This window comes from Tursiops truncatus, chromosome 4 (assembly GCF_011762595.2).
Source record: "Tursiops truncatus isolate mTurTru1 chromosome 4, mTurTru1.mat.Y, whole genome shotgun sequence".
Lineage (NCBI taxonomy): Eukaryota > Metazoa > Chordata > Mammalia > Artiodactyla > Delphinidae > Tursiops > Tursiops truncatus.
In genome coordinates this window covers 76,125,028-76,143,522 of record NC_047037.1, presented here as the reverse complement: position 1 = coordinate 76,143,522, position 18,495 = coordinate 76,125,028, and the positions used below count along the sequence as shown (strand labels likewise).

The following is an 18,495-nucleotide window of genomic DNA, read 5'->3' as shown; positions in this document are numbered from 1 at the left end:
CAAGTCCAGTATCAATTCGGAACCCCACCCCTTCTCTGTCCTCCTGGATCAGTACCCTGGTCTCAGTCACCCTCATCTCTCCCCTGCGACACTACAGTAGCCACTTGGCTGGCCTCCTGCCTCTATTCTGGCTACCGCCCAGCAGCTCAAGGGATCCCATACAAGTAAATCACACGGAACTCCCCTCTTCCCCACCCGCCAAGGTTATCTCCAATCACCCTTGGCTTCAGGTTCCATGTTGCCTCCCCATAAACCCTCCCTGAGCTCCCACACCTGGGCTAGGAGCCCCTCCTAATTTGTTCCAGGAACACCTGCGTATTCCTTCCAAAAGCACTTATTCCACTGTGTCCTAACTGCTCTGCATCCCCACGGCTTCATGAGCGCAGGGAGGGCACAGACGGTGTCTGTTGGTTGAATCCATTCAGCGTGCGTGGCACCTAGCCAGTATTCCATAAAAAGACAGCTGTGAATGTACTGTCTCCCCCACGTCTCTAGACACAGAATATTAACAGGTCAGGAGGGAAGCAAGGTAAAATTCTGATAATTAGGTGACTGTCGAAAGAAGACTGAAAATGGGCCCCAGACATTCTAAAGAATCAGAGTTTGTAAAATGGCGGCCTGCGGCAAAAATTAAGCTTTCTTCGTGTTTCCGCAAGGTCCAGTGACCAGAGCTGCTGATTTCACCTGTGGCTTGGGTGAGTGGCAGAGAGTGCCCTGAGCTTAGGGTCCCGCGTATACAGATGCAGGGAGGCCACGAAGGCGATACCACCTTCTGCCGTGGTCCAGAGATGAAGGTGAAGAATTGGGGAGGAGGCGTCGGGAGGACGGTGGTTTCTAGTCCCAGCTTGGGGCAGCTGGGGAAGTTCCAAAAGCAGGAACTAAAGGTGGGAGGAGTGTTCTGGGAAACGAAAGCGAAAGATGTTTAACCACCGGGATCTGGGAGGGGCCTGCAGTCGGAGCCAGACCAGCGGAGAGGAGGATGGCTGCGCCTGGCTCCTTCCCGCTGCTGGTCGAAGGGTCCTGGGGTCCTCACCCCCCGAAGAACTTGAGCACCAAGTTGCAGATGTACTTCCAGAGCCAGAAGAGATCAGGAGGCGGGGAGTGTGAGGTCCGCCAGGCGCCGGGGAGCCCGCCTCGTTACCTTGTGCTCTTCTACCTCGACGACGGTGAGGGGGGCAAGGGGTGCGGGGGAGAGGGGACAGCGGGGGCTCTCCTTCCAGGGAAACTTGGGGCTGGGGCGCGGGGCGGGAGATTTCGTCCGGCTCCGGCAGCAGGTGTAGGAAAGAGCGTGGGGCGCGCAGAATAGACAAGACGCGTCGGGGACGCTGCGTGCGCGGCGCTTCCAGGCGCTCCCGGAGCTGGTGGCAGACCTCCCAGGTGGTTTAAATAAACATTAGCACCGTGTGACTGAAGGGAGCTGCCTGAGAGCTGGTGCACCCACCTCATTTTACGAGGCTACATCGTGTAGTGGCATCGTGTGTTAGGGGCAGAGCTGCAATGCCATTGCAATTTTTGTCTTCTTCCTATGAAAGCCGCAGTTCTGGAACTCCAGAGGTTTTATGGGAACACAATTTGAAGGGAAGAGAAGGTTTCCAGGAAAGTCACATCTAAACTGACTCCTGAGGGTGAATTCAGTTCTTGATAGGCGAGATACTGGGGAGGGCTCTTCAGATGGGAGCTGACTACAGTGCTGGGGACGGGAGAGCAAAGGCATCTGCAGGGAAGTGCTGGGCGCCCTTGGGCAGCTTTGGTTTGAGGAATGAGCCCTTTCCTTATCTCTGTGCACAAGCGAGGTCTGGAGACTGGCTCTAAAAAGAACAGGTGGGATCTGGGAAATTTTATAAGATTACAAAGGGGGTGCTTGTATTTTAAAAAATCTTAGGCCTTCTTTTATTAAACTTCCTTTTTAAAAAGAAGTGGGGTGGAAATTAAGGCTAATAGAATATTGGGTTGAGATAAAAGAGGACCTTGCATGACGTGCTAAGGAGTATGAACTTTCCCCCACAGGGAGGCAGGGGAGAGCCATGTCCAAATATACTTTTGGGAGATAAGTTTGGTTGCAGATAAGTACAGTGATTTCTGTTGGGAGAGACCATGGACATCAGACCTTTGAAGAGTGTCATGCAATGTCCAAGTGAGGACCAGTGAGCCCTTGAACAAGGAAAGTCAGCATGGGGATGGAAGATGCATGTTTGCGTACCGTCTGGATTTGGTAACTGATTCTACAGGATGCTCCGCTTGGGAGAGAGAGAGAGGGAGAGCCCCTGTGCTTTCTCTTATTTTTTAGATGGGGAAGGATGGAGGGAGCTAAGCAATGTGAGGAGTCACAGGGATTTCCCCATGGTGGGGATTCCCGGTGATTCTGGGATCACTTGGGAGAGGGGCAGAAGCACTGCCTAGAATCTCATTGTCTGCATGTAAATATAGAGACTTATTGGAGGGGAAAGGCAGGTACTGTTGATCAGTGCACCGTATCTTCGTCGAGGGTCTGCTGGAACCTCTCCAGTCGGTTTCAGGGTGGTCCTCAGGCTGGGAGCAGGGGTGGCATTCTGAGTTGATTGAGGGTTAGGAGTTTTGAACTTTGAGGGGGAAGTTCCCTCCCCATAGGCAATTGAGCAGCTGAGTTAACCTCTCCTCATGCTGTTGCTATTAGGGAAGCGGGAGGACAAGTACCCACCAGTTATCTGCTTGCTCGAGACACCTACCAGGTCTGCACTGGGAAGCACATGACCTGCTGTTCTCCCAGTGCACAGTTTTTTTCATCAGGATCTCAAAGGCAAGGATGTGGGCAACCACTGACCCTGCCTTCCTGTTGCTGGATTTGGAGAAGCATTTGGGTCAGAGGAGAAGCAAGGAGCCTTACGAGGCCATCAGAGCAATTGGAATGCTCTAGGGCAGGGATGCAGAAAGGAAAGAATGAAACCCAGAGAAGAGAGGGGTGCACAGACCCGTGTGAAGGAAGCGAGGTGGGCAGGGGTCAGGAGACCTGCCTGACTCAGAGCCCTTAGAACAATGTCAAAAAGTTTTCCAAGGGTTAATTTCACCAAGCAATGCTCAAAAGGGCATCTGTGCAATGTAAGCCGTTTCCCCGGGGCTTCACTTTTCCTCAAAGGATTTTACCATTTTGATTCCGATTATCAACACCACCATGGACCTGGCCCTTAGGGACACTTCTTTCTTCTTTAAAATCCCATTATCCTCCAGAGTAGTCCTCACATTGCGGCAACAGACCCCCTGCATCCAAATCACAACGGGTTAAACAGGCACATTCCCAGCTCTGTCCTAGAGACTCAGGTACCCTGAGTGTGGGGTGGGTGGGAATCTGCATGTTTAACCGCACCCCAGGTGACACTGATTCGCTAAAGTCTGAGAATCCCTGTTGTTTGTTGATGACCCTGAATGAACAAAAAGGGAAATAATTGTAGAAAATACAAACCTCGTAAAAATACAAACAGCAAAAATATAATTGTGTGGTGATAACATCTTTCTGTTCTAGTCCTCAAAGCAGAAGTGATTTCAGTCTCCCTGCGAGGTTTCTTCCTTCCCATCTCCCAGCCTGCTTTCTCCCTTCACCCACCTCTAGACTGCTCTAATGCCCTTCTTGCAGTAGTACCCACCCAGCCACACTCACAGCTTAGTGCAGCTCTTTGTATGGTCAAAGTTCTTAGGCGTGGAAAGTCCCTGTTCAGTTTTGGTTTCCTCCCAGAGGAATGGCTTTCTCAGAAGCAAGTGGTCAGGAGTTTGCTAACATCATATTACCTACCCCAGCACTGTCCCTGGGACAAAGGTCTTCTTCCACAGGAACACCCTCTGCCCTCCAGGGAAGGAAGTGGCCACAACAGGTGCAGGCCTATAGTGTAACACAACTTGATTCTTATCATTCACATAATAAGAATGAGCCCCAAAGCACTCCTCTGTAGAAATGAGTGGATAGCAAACAGAAACTACTTGGAAGCTGTGTACTTCTGTATAATTGGCTGAATTTCCGAAAAGTCGAGTGTAAATTGCCTTGTCAGATTTTAAATCCCGGGCTTCCCTGGTGGCGCAGTGGTTAAGAATCTGCCTGCCAATGCAGGGGACACGGGTTCAAGCCCTGGTCCCGGAAGATCCCACATGCCGCGGAGCAACTAAGCCCGTGCGCCACAACTACGGAGCCTGAGCTCTGGAGCCTGCGATCCACAACTACTGAAGCCCGCGTGCCTAGAGCCCATGCTCCGCAACAAGAGAAGCCACTGCAATGAGAAACGTGCGCACCGCAACGAAGAGTAGCTCCCGCTTGCTGCAACTAGAGAAAGCCCGCGTGCAGCAACGAAGATCCAACTCAGCCAAAAATAAATAAAAAAAAATTTATATAAAAAAACGATTTTAAATCCTGTTTCAGATGTGTACGTTTATCATCTTTTCTGGTCATAATTTTGCTCCTGATTATTGTCAGCTTCTCCTTAAATTAAATATGGATGGTCTGAGATTGGTGCAGAAGAGAGCCTGTCCACATGGGTAAGGGTGTTTAGATGGCAGCATTTCAGCTCTTCTTCCTCCCAGATTCACTTTCTCCTTGTTGCGGATCACTTGCTGTTACTGCTACCACTTGCTCTCTTAAAATAGTTGTGCCATACATATTACACACAATCTCAGAACACGCTGGCACATGTAGATACCTGGACAGGACTCTACCAAAGTATAGGGAATAATAAAAGGAATGTAACACAGAGGTCCATGACTCTAGATAGCTTGGCTTATAAAACTTAGCCTGCTCTCTGGGCTCAGGGGTCCTATCCAGTCCTTAGTCCTCACTCCAGCTTAGGACAGCTTATCAGGAGTCCATGCAAAAACACCACCCTGCTCACAAAGAATGAAATTAGAGTCTGGCATTCCTTCTCATACTGTTTTTGAGGCCTGTTTTTGAGGTGGCATCCAATTAAGTCATTACCTCCCTCATCCTCTGCATGGATGGTTGAGGTGGGAAAGCTATTCAAGTCCCTTTTTTTTTTTTTTTTTTTTTTTTTGCGGTACGTGGGCCTCTCACTGTTGTGGCCTCTCCCCTTGCGGAGCACAGGCTCCGGACGCGCAGGCTCAGCCATGGCTCACGGGCCCAGCGGCTCCACAGCATGTGGGATCTTCCCGGACCAGGGCACGAACCCATGTCCCCTGCATCAGCAGGTGGACTCCCAACCACTGCGCCACCAGGGAAGGCCTCAAGTCCCTTTTGATGAAAGATTCTACCTGTATCTTCAGCCTCAGCAGGCAACCATATCAGAATACAACATAGTAGCCCAACATCCATAGCAGAGCCACACCTGTGAATGCAGGGCACTCTCCAGGGTTCTCCTTCGCCCTGACCTCTTCGTACCGCCTGACTACGTTGGCCAGGCCTCCTCCTGTAAACTCACTCATTCCCTGTTCTCCACTGTCTCAGATACACCGCTTTTCCTTTTCTCTCTCTGACTGCTCCTTCTTATAATTGTACAATAACTTACAGTTACACAGCTCTTATGGGTGTCACAAAATTCATTCACAGACACTGCTTCACGTATGGAAACTGAGACGCAAGAAGTTAAGGTATTTTCTCAATGACACAGCTAGTTGGTGGCAGAGTTGGAATTTGAATCCAGGTCTTTGGACTCATGTCCACTGTTCATTTTTTTCTTCCACTACAGCCCAGCTGCCAAATATGTGTTAATTTTTTTTTTTTTTTTGGTAAGAATCTCTCCCATCTTATCATCACAGGTTAAAGAATTGATTGAAATACCTTTTTAATGAGGCTCCTCGCTATTCTGCTTATGTTCACCTGAGTCACTTTCCTAAAACATGGCTTTCATAATGTCATGTCCTAGCATCCCTGGCTCACAGTGAGGGATGCTTTAATTATTTCCTTTCACTGTAGAATAAATAATGTTACCTTTCTGAGTGCCTACTGGGCATCACATACTGTACTAAGTTCTTTATAATGTTTCTTGAATCTAATCCATGTTAACACCCACACAAGACAGTCTTCATCAATTAATAGACAAGAAGACTGAGATTTTGTAAATAAGGCTTATTAAGGAACACGCTCAGGGTTAAAAAAGTAAGTTTAAAGATAGAATTCAAATCTGTGTCTGCTTGCTAAACTTCCCCCTTTTCACCACACATAGCCTCTCTTGAGAAACTGACCAAGCCGTTGACTGATGATGATGAAGCCTACAGAAATCACAGAATAATTTTGTGAACAAAGATTGCTTTAACAGTTGCCTTTTTTTTTTAAAAAATTTCAGTTCGGCAGCAAGTTCTGGCGAGAGAGAACCACGAGTTAGTATGGCCAGGAAAAGGAACATTCAAGTTAACTGTCCAGTTGCCCAGAGCCACGGATGAAGTCCAGGAGGGGAAAATTCCAAAAATGGTAAGGAAAGGGGTGATTACAAGGGAAGTAGGGTGTTCTCCCAAGGTGTGTGGGATGGGAACCACGATGAGGAAATACAGTGGAATGAGAAGTACAACTCAAATTGGGGTGAGGAAAGCAACTTACAGATGTGGAGGGAGTGAGAGTGGTGATAGGGTAGGTATGAAATAATGGAAGAAGAAGCACTTTTTGTTTGATTTTTGACGCTTTTGAAAATTCAAGATTGGGGGGTTACCATAATGGTGGTTTGAGATGTAAAATCTTGGGTCTGTTTGTCCCAGGTACTTGCTATATTGGTTTCATTTTCACATGGTTTAGAGGGGCCAGCGATCTATACTGTAATGTGCTAAGTATTTCCTCAAGTGTAAAATGGGATAGTAGTAGTACTGACCTCTTTGGATTATTGGGTTGTTGTGAGGATTAAATGAGACAGCCTTAGGAAAGCACATGGCCTAGTGCTTGTTAATAGTACACACTCAATAGATGTTAAATGGGAAAACGAACATGAGCTAAATTATTTCTCTGACTTAGGTCTTACCTCAGACACTTGGTGCTCCTTTGGGGTTTCTTTTATTTGTGACTCGTTTTTACAGGTGATTTGTGTGCTATATATTAAACAGCATCATTGCCTGTGCTTTTAGTTATAATTTCTGTAGACCCTACATCTCCAGTCTGGTCCTAGGGACACTTTCTTAATGTAAAGAGATTATTAGTAATTTATTAATGCTACTTTATTGTTTGGGTTTCAGGAATCCAAGACCAAAGAACGTGTCAAAGAATCAGGTAACTTTTCATCCACCAGGCAGTTTTGCTTTCAATATTAAACACTATGTGTTGCGGAGGTCATCCTTCTCTTCTTGACTTCACAAGGCAGGGTTTGTTAGCTGAGAGATGCTTTGGGCTGCATCATCTCCATCCTCCTAGCCAGTTGTGCAAGGGTTGCCTCTTGAGCCCTAAGGGTTCAGGTCAGAAGGATGGGAACAGCTCTCTCTGTGGGGGCTGGGAGACACCTTGCAATTGATGGGAGGATAAAGAGGTACCCGGGAGGTGGATGAACTGACCTTCAGAGTCTACCTGTGCCCATCCAGCCATTGTGAAGCAAGGACATGATGTGACAGTGGGTGCTGTGTGTGGCTAAGTCAGTTAGTGTTGCTTTCTGAGCGCTGGGTGCAGGATGTGGGTGTAGCTCTCCAGACCAGCGGCAGCTCTTCTCGTCCCATCTGCTGTAGGAAACAGCCAGCAACCTAGTAGCTATACAGTAGGACCTTGTTGTTTATCCACCCTATATATAATAGTTTGCATCTGCTAATCCCAAACTCCCAATCCTTCCTTCCCTTACCCCTCCTCCCCCTTGCCAACCACCAATCTGTTCTCTATGTCTGTGAGTCTGTTTCTGTTTTGTAGATATGTTCATTTGTGTCGTATTTTAGATTCCACATAGAAAGACAAATACCATATGATATCACATACGTGGCCTCATTTCTTACACCTCTGCACAAGTGCTCCTTAAGCTTCATTTGTCAAATTGCCACCATTTCCTAAATGGTTTTGGTGTAGTCTCGGCACTCTGCCTATACTTCTGTTGCTCACAATACATTCTACTCCACTTTTCTCTACCTAAATTCTAGGATAGTCTTCAGGATCTACTCAGGTTCTTCCTCTTCTCTGAAGCCACTCCAGGCCAGCCCAGTTCCTTCATCTCCCTGGTTTGATTCTTGGCTTGATCGTTGACACAATCAAGTTGACTTTATTTGGCAGTCAACCAAGCCACTCTTGTGATGAAGCTTCTAATAGTCATGGGGTTATAAACTATATTGGTGGAAAGGCTCTTTCCATTCACTTAAGTCCAATCATCTCATTTTGTAATTAAGAGATGTGCCCAAGGTCACGTGGCTAAAGAGTGGCAGAGTCAAGGGTCGAGCTCATATAGCTCACCCCGACTCCGGTAGTCGTTCTGGTTTGTCATGCCTGTCTCACTGAATGCTAATTTATGTTGTTATCGAATCCTTAAGCTATTTTTTATTTGGCATGAGTGTGTGTTTGTGTGGTGTCACATCCAGCACATAACAGGAGTTTTTGTCAGGGTCATCTAACTGCTGTAACAAACAAGCCCCCCAGATCACAGTTCAGTGTAGTCGGCAGCTAGGGTGGTGGGGGGAGTCTAGACTGCTTCACACAATTATTCAGGAATCCAGGCTCCTTCCATCTTTTTGACACCGTTATCTGTGATATGTGGCCTTCAAGGTCACTGCAAGGGAGAAGGAGATTCACATAAAGGAGATTTGATTGGCCAGGTCTGGAAAATGGAATTCACCAGATCCACCCATATTCCATTAGCCACATGAACTCTACTGTAGGAACTCAACTGTAGGAAGTCTGGGAAATGTTGCCTAGGAAGGAAACAAAATGGATTTGGTGAGCACATAGCATTTTACTCTGCCATGATAAACATTTACAAATGTCAGTTCCATTTCTTATTTATTTATTTATTTTTGTATACATCCATTAGAAAACTGGTAATTTCCTTTTCTAGCATTTTTTGTATGCACCCATCTCCACACAACCAGTGCCTTGAACATAAGGGTGCTAATTGGATAGTTGCTCACAGAATGTCTAAAGATCATAACATACTCATTATGCTTCATTGCACAATCAGAGTGAGACTGACCTCCTGTATACAGTTAACCCTTGAACAACACGGCTTTGAACTGCGTGGCTCCACTTATACGTGGATTTTTTTCAATAAATATATTTGAAAAATTTCTGGAAATTTGAAAAAACTCACAGATGAACTGCATAGCGTAGAAATATTGAACAAATTAAGAAAAAATTAGCTATGTCATGAATGCATAAAATATATGTAGATGTACATATAACATACAAAAATATGTGTTAATCGACTGTACTGTTCATGTTATCAGTAAGGCTTCTGGTCAACAGTGGGTTATTAGTAGTTAAGGTTTTGAGAAGTCAAAGTTACACGCAGTTACTTGGCCGTGCAGGGGGTTGATGCTCCTATTCCCCGTGTTGTTCAAGGGTCAACTGTATATGTAACTCACTTATGGCCAATGATGAAGCAGAACAAGCTGGCTTGGGTGGTTGCTATTCTGTAAGTTTGAGGTATACCCATAATTCTCTGGGCCATTTTATCTTCCATGTGCATTCCTTAGTCATTCACCGTAAGTATCCTTTTTCTCTCCAGTGATAGGAAATTATTGCTTTTCAGAGCATAATGTGTTAGGTGATGCCCAAATATGGGCATGGGATAGTCTTGCTCTTCTCCAGTGACCTAAGCAGTAATTCTCCAATTCAAACATTTATTGAGCCTCAACTATATACCATATGCCATCCATACAAAGATGAATAAATATGTCCCTTGCTTTGGAGTAGCTTGGTTCAATAACTGTAATTTGGTGCTGTGATAGAAATATATGTCAAGTGCTATGAAAAACAAGGCAGGTTCCTTAGAGAAACAAGGCAGAAAAGAGTGTAATAAAATTGAACATAATCATCATCATATTAATAGACAATTAAGTACTATTTTTTATTTTAATTATATTAAGCTAAAAGTCCTCTAAGATCTGTTTTTTTTAAAAAATATATTTTTTTATTTGGCTGCGTTGGGTCTTCACTCTAGTTGCGGCCCCTGCGGCATGTGGGATCTTATTTCCCTGCCCAGGGATCGAACCCATGTCCCCTGCATTGGAAGGGGGATTCTTAATCACTGGATCACCAGGGAAGTCCCCTAAGATATGTTTTATTTGAGTTAGCCAAGAGACCAGGAAGGGAACAGGGCAGTGTAATTAGCTTATGATAATTTATTTTGCTAAGAACACGGTAGATAAATATAACATCTTGTACCCTTTTTGTCTCCCTAAAATCAGATGCATCAGAAGAACTAGATGCAAATATCTCTCTCAACAGAAGATCAGAAAAAAAGGAAGACGCCCCCAAAGAATGTGAAAATATTTCCTCTTTGGTTGCATTTGAAAATCTGAAGGCAAATGTGACTGATATGATGCTAATCTTCTTAGTGGAGAACATAAGTGGCCTGACCAGTGATGACTTTGAAGTGGAATTAATACAAGATTTTAATGTTGCTGTAGTTACCTTTCAAAAATATACTGGTAAGATCGAAGGATGCTCCATTTGTCAGCCTACCTTGCACTACACTTTGGGATTTGGGACACCTAGATTACGGAACGTTTCTGAAAGCTTCACTCTTTCTAATAGCTAGTAAGAGAGGACTCCAAGTTAATACAGATGCTTTCTTATTTTGAAAGAGAAGCAAATTCGTTCTGAAACCAAATTCTGATTTTTTTAAATAAGTTTATTCATTTTATTTATTTATATTTGGCTGCGTTGGGTCTTTGTTGCTGTGCGCAGGATTTCTCTAGCTGTGGCGAGCGGGGGCTACTCTTTGTTGCTGTGCGCGGGCTTCTCATTGTGGTGGCTTCTCTTGTTGCAGAGCATGGGCTCTAGGCGCGCGGGCTTCAGTAGTTGTGGCACAGGGCTCGGTAGTTGTGGCTTGCAGTCTCTAGAGTGCAGGTTCAGTAGTTGTGGTGTACGGGCTTAGTTGCTCCGCCGCATGTGGGATCTTCCTGGACCAGGGCTCGAACCCGTGTCCCCTGCATTGGCAGGCAGACTCTTAACCACTGCACCACCAGGGAAGTCCCTCTGATATGTTTAATAAGTCAAACTTTATTGTATGAGTTTGTGTGTGCATGAGAGAGAGAGACAGACAGACAGAAAGACGGAAATAACACACCGAAACAGAAATCTAAAGTCAGGTTATTAAAGAGATTCCAAGCAAAGGACTCAATGTTTTCCCATGTGTTATCTCATTGGGAGGAGTAAATATTGATCTGTGTTACTAAACTGGACTTATTGGAGAGTAATAATAACAGCAAATACTCATATAGTGTTACTATGAGTCAGGTACTATGCTAAGTTTGTTCCATGTATTAATTTATTTGTTCCTTTCAACAACCTTTTGAGATTATTATTATTCCTCATCTTACAGTTGAGGAGACAGAGACACAGAGATGATAATCAGAGACAGAGATGCTAATAACTGGAAGAACTGGATTTGAACTGAAGCAGCCCACCTCTATAGAGCTTGTTCTCTTACCCCTTTACCATATATTTCCTTAGTGGGGTTGGCTAAAAAGTTCGTTTGGGTTTTTTGTAACATTTTACGGAAATACTTTCATGGTTGTCACATATGCAGGGATGAGTAAGTGCATGTGACGCAGAAAGTGAGTGCTCTTTAAGGTCTATGTGAGGAGTCTGTGGACAGTTTCTGAGATTGGAAGAGCCATCTCTGGAAGTCAAGGAAATTTTCCAAATCCAAGCCCTCACCATTCCACGGCCATGGCAGTGGAATGGTTGATCTTAATCAACCAGCACAGGTCATGAAGTCAAAATTCTAGTTCCACCATTTAACTAATTATCTGAGGTTGACCACGTTACTACCCTCTGTGTGCTTTACTTTCCTCATCTATAAAATGGGGACAATAATACTTACCTAATACAGTTTCTGTGAGGATCAAATAAGATGGTATTTGAAAAGCTCTTAACATAGTACCTGAGACATGATAAGGACTCAATAAAGGGAGCTATTATTCAAATTTATGATTATTTCTTATAAAGGTAAAACTAAGTTGACTTGCTTTTGTTCATTGATCAAAAATCTTGATACCTACTACGTGCCAGGTACTTGTCTTGCTGTAGGTACATAGATGAATTTTTTGGTTCCTGCTCTTGAGGAACTTGTGTGGAGCAGGGAGGAAATCCATTCATAAGTGAACAATGAAGATGCAAGAGGAGAAGCTGCTTCCCTCATCTGTGAACAGCAGGCTGTGGGGAATGGGAGGAAAGAGGACACAAGAATGGTGGCTTGGTTTTTCTTTGAAGTTTATACTCCAGCAGTACCAGGCTATCAGGTCTCAGATGTGCTGTGTTGCTACACACCCCTGCTGGTCCCTCTGCCTGAAATGTTTCCTCCCCTTAAATATCCGGTAAACTCTTCTTCATCCTTCAAAACTCAGATCAGTGACTACTTACTCTGGGAATCCTTGTCTGATTCCCAGTATTAATCTTCCCACCTCATTTGATCCCCAAATAGGCCATTTGTTTGCTTTCAAGACTTCCTCCCTCCTGGATGGTGAACTTTCAAGGAGCTGTTATATCCATCCCCTCTATCCCCGGATCCTAGCCCGGAGCCTGTTACATCATGGGCTCACCGTCAATATTTATTAATTTGAAAGAGATAATTGGGCTGAGTCTGGAAGGAGGAACAGGACCAGGGTAAAAAAATTGGAGAAGGGCGCTTTAGACAGAGGAAATTGTATATACAAAGGCAAAAGAGAATGTAGTTTTCAAAATAATCACTGGGTTTTGTGGCAGTGTGGAAAATAAAATGAATGGTCGGTAATAACAAGAGATGACATTTAGAAATTAGTTTGAAGTCAGATAGCCAAGGGCATTGTAAGCCTAGCCAAGGAGCTTGAACTCATGCCTGCAGGTAATGGGGAGCCGAGGAAGGAGTGAAATGAGGAGATTTGTATTGTAGAGAGTGCCTTCAGGTGGTGATGTCAAGGAGGGGTGGAAGGGGCTGTGACTAGAGGCAGGCGCAAGACTCAGTGTCAGCAGTCCAGGTAACACGTTCCTATGTGCATTGCTGTTCAGAGACTGGAAGCTTTAGGCACGTAGATTCTCATGTGGGAATTAAAATCTTGCATTTAAAAATTGAGTGCTTAGCGTCCCTCCTTTATCTCAATTAATATTCAGTTTCTTCTATATAATATAAAGATATAATCATAACTTTTGATTGATTGATTAATTATGGTTTGTAGATGCCCTGAAATTTGTTGATGAATGTGTCAAGCACCATTCAGTGAAAGAACTTCAGCTTTCTGCAAGACTTCTGGAAGTGACAAAAACAGTCCGAGTTGAAAACCTGCCACCTGGTGTTGATGACCATGATTTGAAATGTTTATTTGAAAATCCTCGTAACGGAGGGGGAAGAGTGGTCAGCATTGAATGTTTTCCTGACGAGAGTTCAGCACTGATTGAATTTTTCGACAGAAAAGGTAATACCTATTAGCCTAATTTTGTAAACCTTACCTAGCATAATTAAAACCATTTTAATAGATCTTAACAGTTAACAGTTGAATTCTGATGTATTTTATTTTTATCTGTATATATTTTTGTTTTTTTTGTTTTTAAAATTTACTTATTCATTTATTTTATTTTGGGCTGTGTCGGGTCTTAGTTGCGGCACACGGGACCTTTGTTGTGGTGCGCTGGCTCAGTAGTTGAGGCGTGCGGGCTTCTCTCTAGTTGTGGCGAGTGGGCTCCAGAGTGTGTGGGCTCTGTAGTTGCGGCACACAGGCTCTCTAGTTGTGGCTCGTGTGCTCAGTAGTTGCAGCACGTGGGCTTAGTTGCCCTGTGGCATGTGGGATCTTAGTTCCCCGACCAGGGATCGAACCCATGTCCCCTGCACTGGAAGGCAGATTCTTAACCACTGGATCACCAGGGAAGTCCCTCCATATATATTTTTGGAAATCCAAGTAGCAATCCCGTACGTCTGGTATATCATGCTAAGTGAATCCAGTGATTCAAAACTTTAGAGAAGTAATGTCAAGTTTTTGAAAGATATGAGGAGATTCTCTCATGGGTCTGTACTTGTGACAGACTGAAAAATATATAATTCTTAGAGTCTTTGAGATACCGTATTTAAAGAGGTGATCTCTGTTTTAGCTATACATTTGGTAGAAATTCTCAAGTTAACTTCAACAAGATTAGGTAAAGAAATACTCAGAAACACACAGTTCCTATAAAGTATCTTCACTTCCTGCTTCACTTGTCAGTGTCATCATTCAGAAATTAATAGGGGTGGTTTCACATGATCAGTGGACGCCTGCTGGATTGTTCTTTGCAATGACCCTGTGAAAACCTTGCCCCGCTGAACCTTAGGGAAATGTTTCTGAGGGATTCGTAGACATAGATTGCCAGTTCTCTGAGGCATGTGCAAGGTCAGCTTGGAGATTCCACTGATGTTCAGAGGTCAAGGCTGAGGAGTAGGAATTAGGGAGCCGGACTTCTTAGGGAAAGAAGGAACGTTGTGCTTGGGATCAACTGAGGGAGGATGAGATAGGATCATGTGGAGTGCCACTCACTTAAAGTAAACTGTTTCATAGGGGTACTTGGAGGAACCTCCTTTCAGCTGTTATGAGTTGGGGAAATTGTGGTGAAGGTATGGTTTGGATTAAAATGGAATGAGAGACCTAGCGTTCCTTGGGCAGAGGGATGAAAGATGAGCTTCTGTTGCGTGTTCTTTAAATCTCTCTCAGGGAAATTTACCTTGGGCCCAGGGGGAGAGCTACATAGAACTGTTACTCTAGAAGTTAACCTCCCAGCTTATGATGGGAGTTGACAACTATGGGGCTTTCGATCATCTTGAGGGCATGGGGCAGTTGGGTGTGTCCTCAGAATGTCTATGTTACATGTGTATGAATAATGATAGGAGCTATTTTATTCAGGTTTATTTTATGCTAGAGCCACACTCGTAGGGCACTCTCAAAAGTTGCTCTTTGCCCTGACCTCTTTGCACCATCTGACTATGTTGACCACACCTTCTCCTCAAAACTCACTCATTCCCTGTTCTCTGTGTCTGAGATACACTGTGTCTGATTTTCCCTTTCTCTCTCTGGCTGTGTCTTCCTATGAATATGACTTACACTTGCACAGCTCTGCAGGGTGCTACCAAGTGCATTCTCAGACACTGCTTTATGGGCGTTGCTGTTATTGTAATCCCTGTTTTACAAATGAAGAAACTGAGGCACCGGAAGGGCCAATAACTTGACCAAGGTTACACAGCTAGTAAGTGACAGAGCCAGGATTTGAACCTGGGTAGTCTGGCCCCATAATCTGTGCTCTTAACTTCTCCACTTTCCCCCAATCTCCTGTACATCTATAACATTAATTTTTCTTGTAGGATATTTCACCACTTACAATGAGTTAATAATGAGGCAAACTGTAGATAAAGCTGAATAAAAAACAGAATTTATTTAGCAATATTGTACTTTATATAGATCAATTGAGAGGAATAAGTTAGGCAGTTTACTCTGAAATTATTTTGTTCAACTTCACAGAATCCAATTCACAAAATCTTAAGGAAGGGAACTCTTATCGAATGCTTGTTGTACATGAGAACTTTTTTTAAAAAAATATTTTATTTATTTATTTATTTGGCTGTGCTGGGTCTTAGTTGCGTCATTCGGGATCTTGAGTAGCGGCATGCGAACTCTTAGTTGCGGCACGCATGTGGGATCTAGTTCCCTGACCAGGGAGCATTGGGAGTGCAGTGTCCTATCCACTAGACCACCAGGGAAGTCCCTACATGAGATCTTTTGCTGTGTTTTCTGCCATGGTATCTCATCACTGAATCCTCCTAAGAACCTGCACAGTTATATAGTGTTTTTTTTTTTTTTTTTTTTTTTAACAGAGGAGGAAAACAGGATGGAGAGCTTAAGCCACTTTAAGGTGATATCTGTGATGGTTCTTGGGTCAGACAGACCTGAGTCCAAATGCCTGGCTTTGGTGCTTACTAGCTTTGTGATCTTGGGGAAGTTACTTTAACCCACCAAAGCCTCTGTTTTCCGTCTGTAATAGAGGGCTCACATTACTACTTACCTCAGAGGAATGTTGTGAGGATCAAATTAAATTGTACCTGCAGAGTGCTTGGCACATGGTGGTACTCACTGGTACTCAGAATCTGTTCCAGGCCATGGTGGGAAGTTGAAGCCATGAGTCTGGGCCTCTGAAGGCCACTTTTTTTTCATTAGGTCTGGCTCCAGGCCTAGGAGCCAATCGTGCACAAGGTGAAGTTATTTTTAACATCTTTTCACAAGATGCTGTTTTAATCCAAGTTGTTACTGGAGTTCATTCTAATTCCCTTCCTGCTTAGACCCCTTGTAGCTGTCTAATAACTAACACAAAGTGAGGAGGGGTTTGGGGGAGAAGAGTACCCCTACACACACACAGGGACTGTCATAGTAAATGTGGCAGAAAGGGGATTAGAGCAGGGACAAGGGATGTACAGGACTTATTGAATCAGAGTCTCTGGGGCTGGGCTCTCTGATGACTGTGAGGATGCTCTTTGTTTGGAACCCTTGGAACAGGGGCAAGAGCATGGGCTTTGGGGTTAGACAGACACTGGCTTGAATCTTAGCTCAGATCTTTACAGTCTGTGTGACCCTATTCGAGTTACCTAACATTTCCTAGCTTCAGTTCTATCAATTGTAAAAAGGGATGATAATAATCGTGTCTCTACCTCAGAGGTTTGTTGTGAGCATTAAATATATGTAAACCACTTAGAATATTGTCTGACACGTAGTAAGCTGTTATAATTATTATTATGCTCCTCCTCTCAGAAGTATTAACAGAATCTAAGTCATCTATGAAATCTAAAACTGTGCAACTGTACAAGAAGAAATAAATAACATGATTCTTAGATTAGCTTTGCTTTGAGCTGGAAAGTATTCTTCACACTGGAGCAAACATTATCCCCTTGCTGGTGACCAAACTCTTCTCTCTCTCTCTTTTTTTTTTTTTTGTTTTTTGCATTTCACCACTATTTTTTTATTTTTTATTTTACTTATTTATTTATTTATTTTTAACATCTTTATTGGAGTATAATTGCTTTACAGTGGTGTGTTAGTTTCTGCTTTATAACAAAGTGAATCAGTTATACATATACATATATCCCCATATCTCTTCCCTCTTGCGTCTCCCTCCCCCCGACCCTCCCTATCCCACCCCTCTAGGTGGTCACAAAGCACCGAGCTGATCTCCCTGTGCTATGCGGCTGCTTCCCACTAGCTATCTATTTTACGTTTGGTAGTGTATATATGTCCATGCCACTCTCTCACTTTGTCACAGTTTACCCTTCCCCCTCCCCATATCCTCAAGTCTGTTCTCTAGTAGGCCTGTGTCTTTATTCTCGTCTTACCCCTAGGTTCTTCATGACATTTTTTTTTCTTAGATTCCATATATATGTGTTAACATACGGTATTTGTCTTTCTCTTTCTGACTTACTTCACTCTGTATGACAGACTCTGGGTCCATCCACCTCACTACAAATAATTCAGTTTCGTTTCTTTTTATGGCTGAGTAATATTCCATTGTATATATGTGCCACATCTTCTTTATCCATTCATCCGATGATGGGCACTTAGGTTGTTTCCATCTCCGGGCTATTGTAAATAGAGCTGCAATGAACATTTTGGTACATGACTCTTTTTGAATCATGGTTTTCTCAGGGTATATGCCCAGTAGTGGGATTGGTGGGTCATATGGTAGTTCTATTTGTAGTTTCTTAAGGAACCTCCATACTGTTCTCCATAGTGGCTGTACCAATTCACATTCCCACCAGCAGTGCAAGAGTGTTCCCTTTTCTCCACACCCTCTCCAGCATTTACTGTTTGTAGATTTTTTGATGATGGCCATTCTGACCGGTGTGAGATGATACCTCATTGTAGTTTTGATTTGCATTTCTCTAATGATTAATGATGTTGAGCATTCTTTCATGCGTTTGTTGGCAATTTGTATATCTTCTTTGGAGAAATGTCTAAATAAATTTATTTATTTATTTATTTTTGGCTGCATCAGGTCTTTGTTGCTGCACATGGGCTTTCTCTAGTTGCAGCGAGCAGGGGCTACTCTTCGTTGCCGTGCGCAGTCTTCTCATTGCGGTGGCTTCTCTTGTCGTGGAGCGTGGGCTCTAGGTGCGTGGGCTTCAGTAGTTGTTGCACAAGGGATCAGTAGTGTGGCTCGCGGGCTCTAGAGCGCAGGCTCAGTAGTTGTAGCGCACGGGCTTAGTTGCTCTGCTGCCTGTGGGATCTTCCCGGACCGGGGCTCAAACCCGTGTCCCCTGCATTGGCAGGCGGATTCTCAACCACTGCGCCACCAGAGAAGTCCCTCTTCTGTCTTTCTTAACCTGGTGGTGATATATCAGTGTTATCAGAAAAACAGAAAATTAGAATTTATTTAACAGAATTTCAACATAGAGTGTTCTTGGCTGGAAAGTAATTATTCCATGAAATAAGGAA

General features: G+C 44.0%; 2 protein-coding genes across 5 annotated transcripts in view; one reads left to right on the top strand and one right to left on the bottom strand.

The window, feature by feature from the left end:
- Positions 1–964: 964 nt before the first annotated feature.
- The window catches only part of PARP14 (poly(ADP-ribose) polymerase family member 14), a 48,336-nt gene continuing 30,805 nt past the window's right edge, over positions 965–18,495 (top strand). For all 4 annotated transcript variants that reach the window (XR_004526392.2, XM_073804171.1, XM_033855760.2 and 1 more), the window contains exons 1-5: positions 965–1,166; positions 6,255–6,379; positions 7,129–7,162; positions 10,264–10,506; positions 13,237–13,473. Coding sequence is in view for 3 of the 4 variants with exons in the window: in XM_073804171.1 (XP_073660272.1) it covers positions 980–1,166; positions 6,255–6,379; positions 7,129–7,162; positions 10,264–10,506; positions 13,237–13,473 (826 nt within the window). In the remaining variant the exon portion in view is untranslated. The remainder of the gene's footprint in view (positions 1,167–6,254; positions 6,380–7,128; positions 7,163–10,263; positions 10,507–13,236; positions 13,474–18,495) is intronic.
- HSPBAP1 (HSPB1 associated protein 1) overlaps positions 15,450–18,495 on the bottom strand; it is an 86,337-nt gene continuing 83,291 nt past the window's right edge. Inside the window, exon 10 of the transcript XR_002173815.3 lies at positions 15,450–18,383. The gene's annotated coding sequence lies outside the window, so the exon portion shown is untranslated. The remainder of the gene's footprint in view (positions 18,384–18,495) is intronic.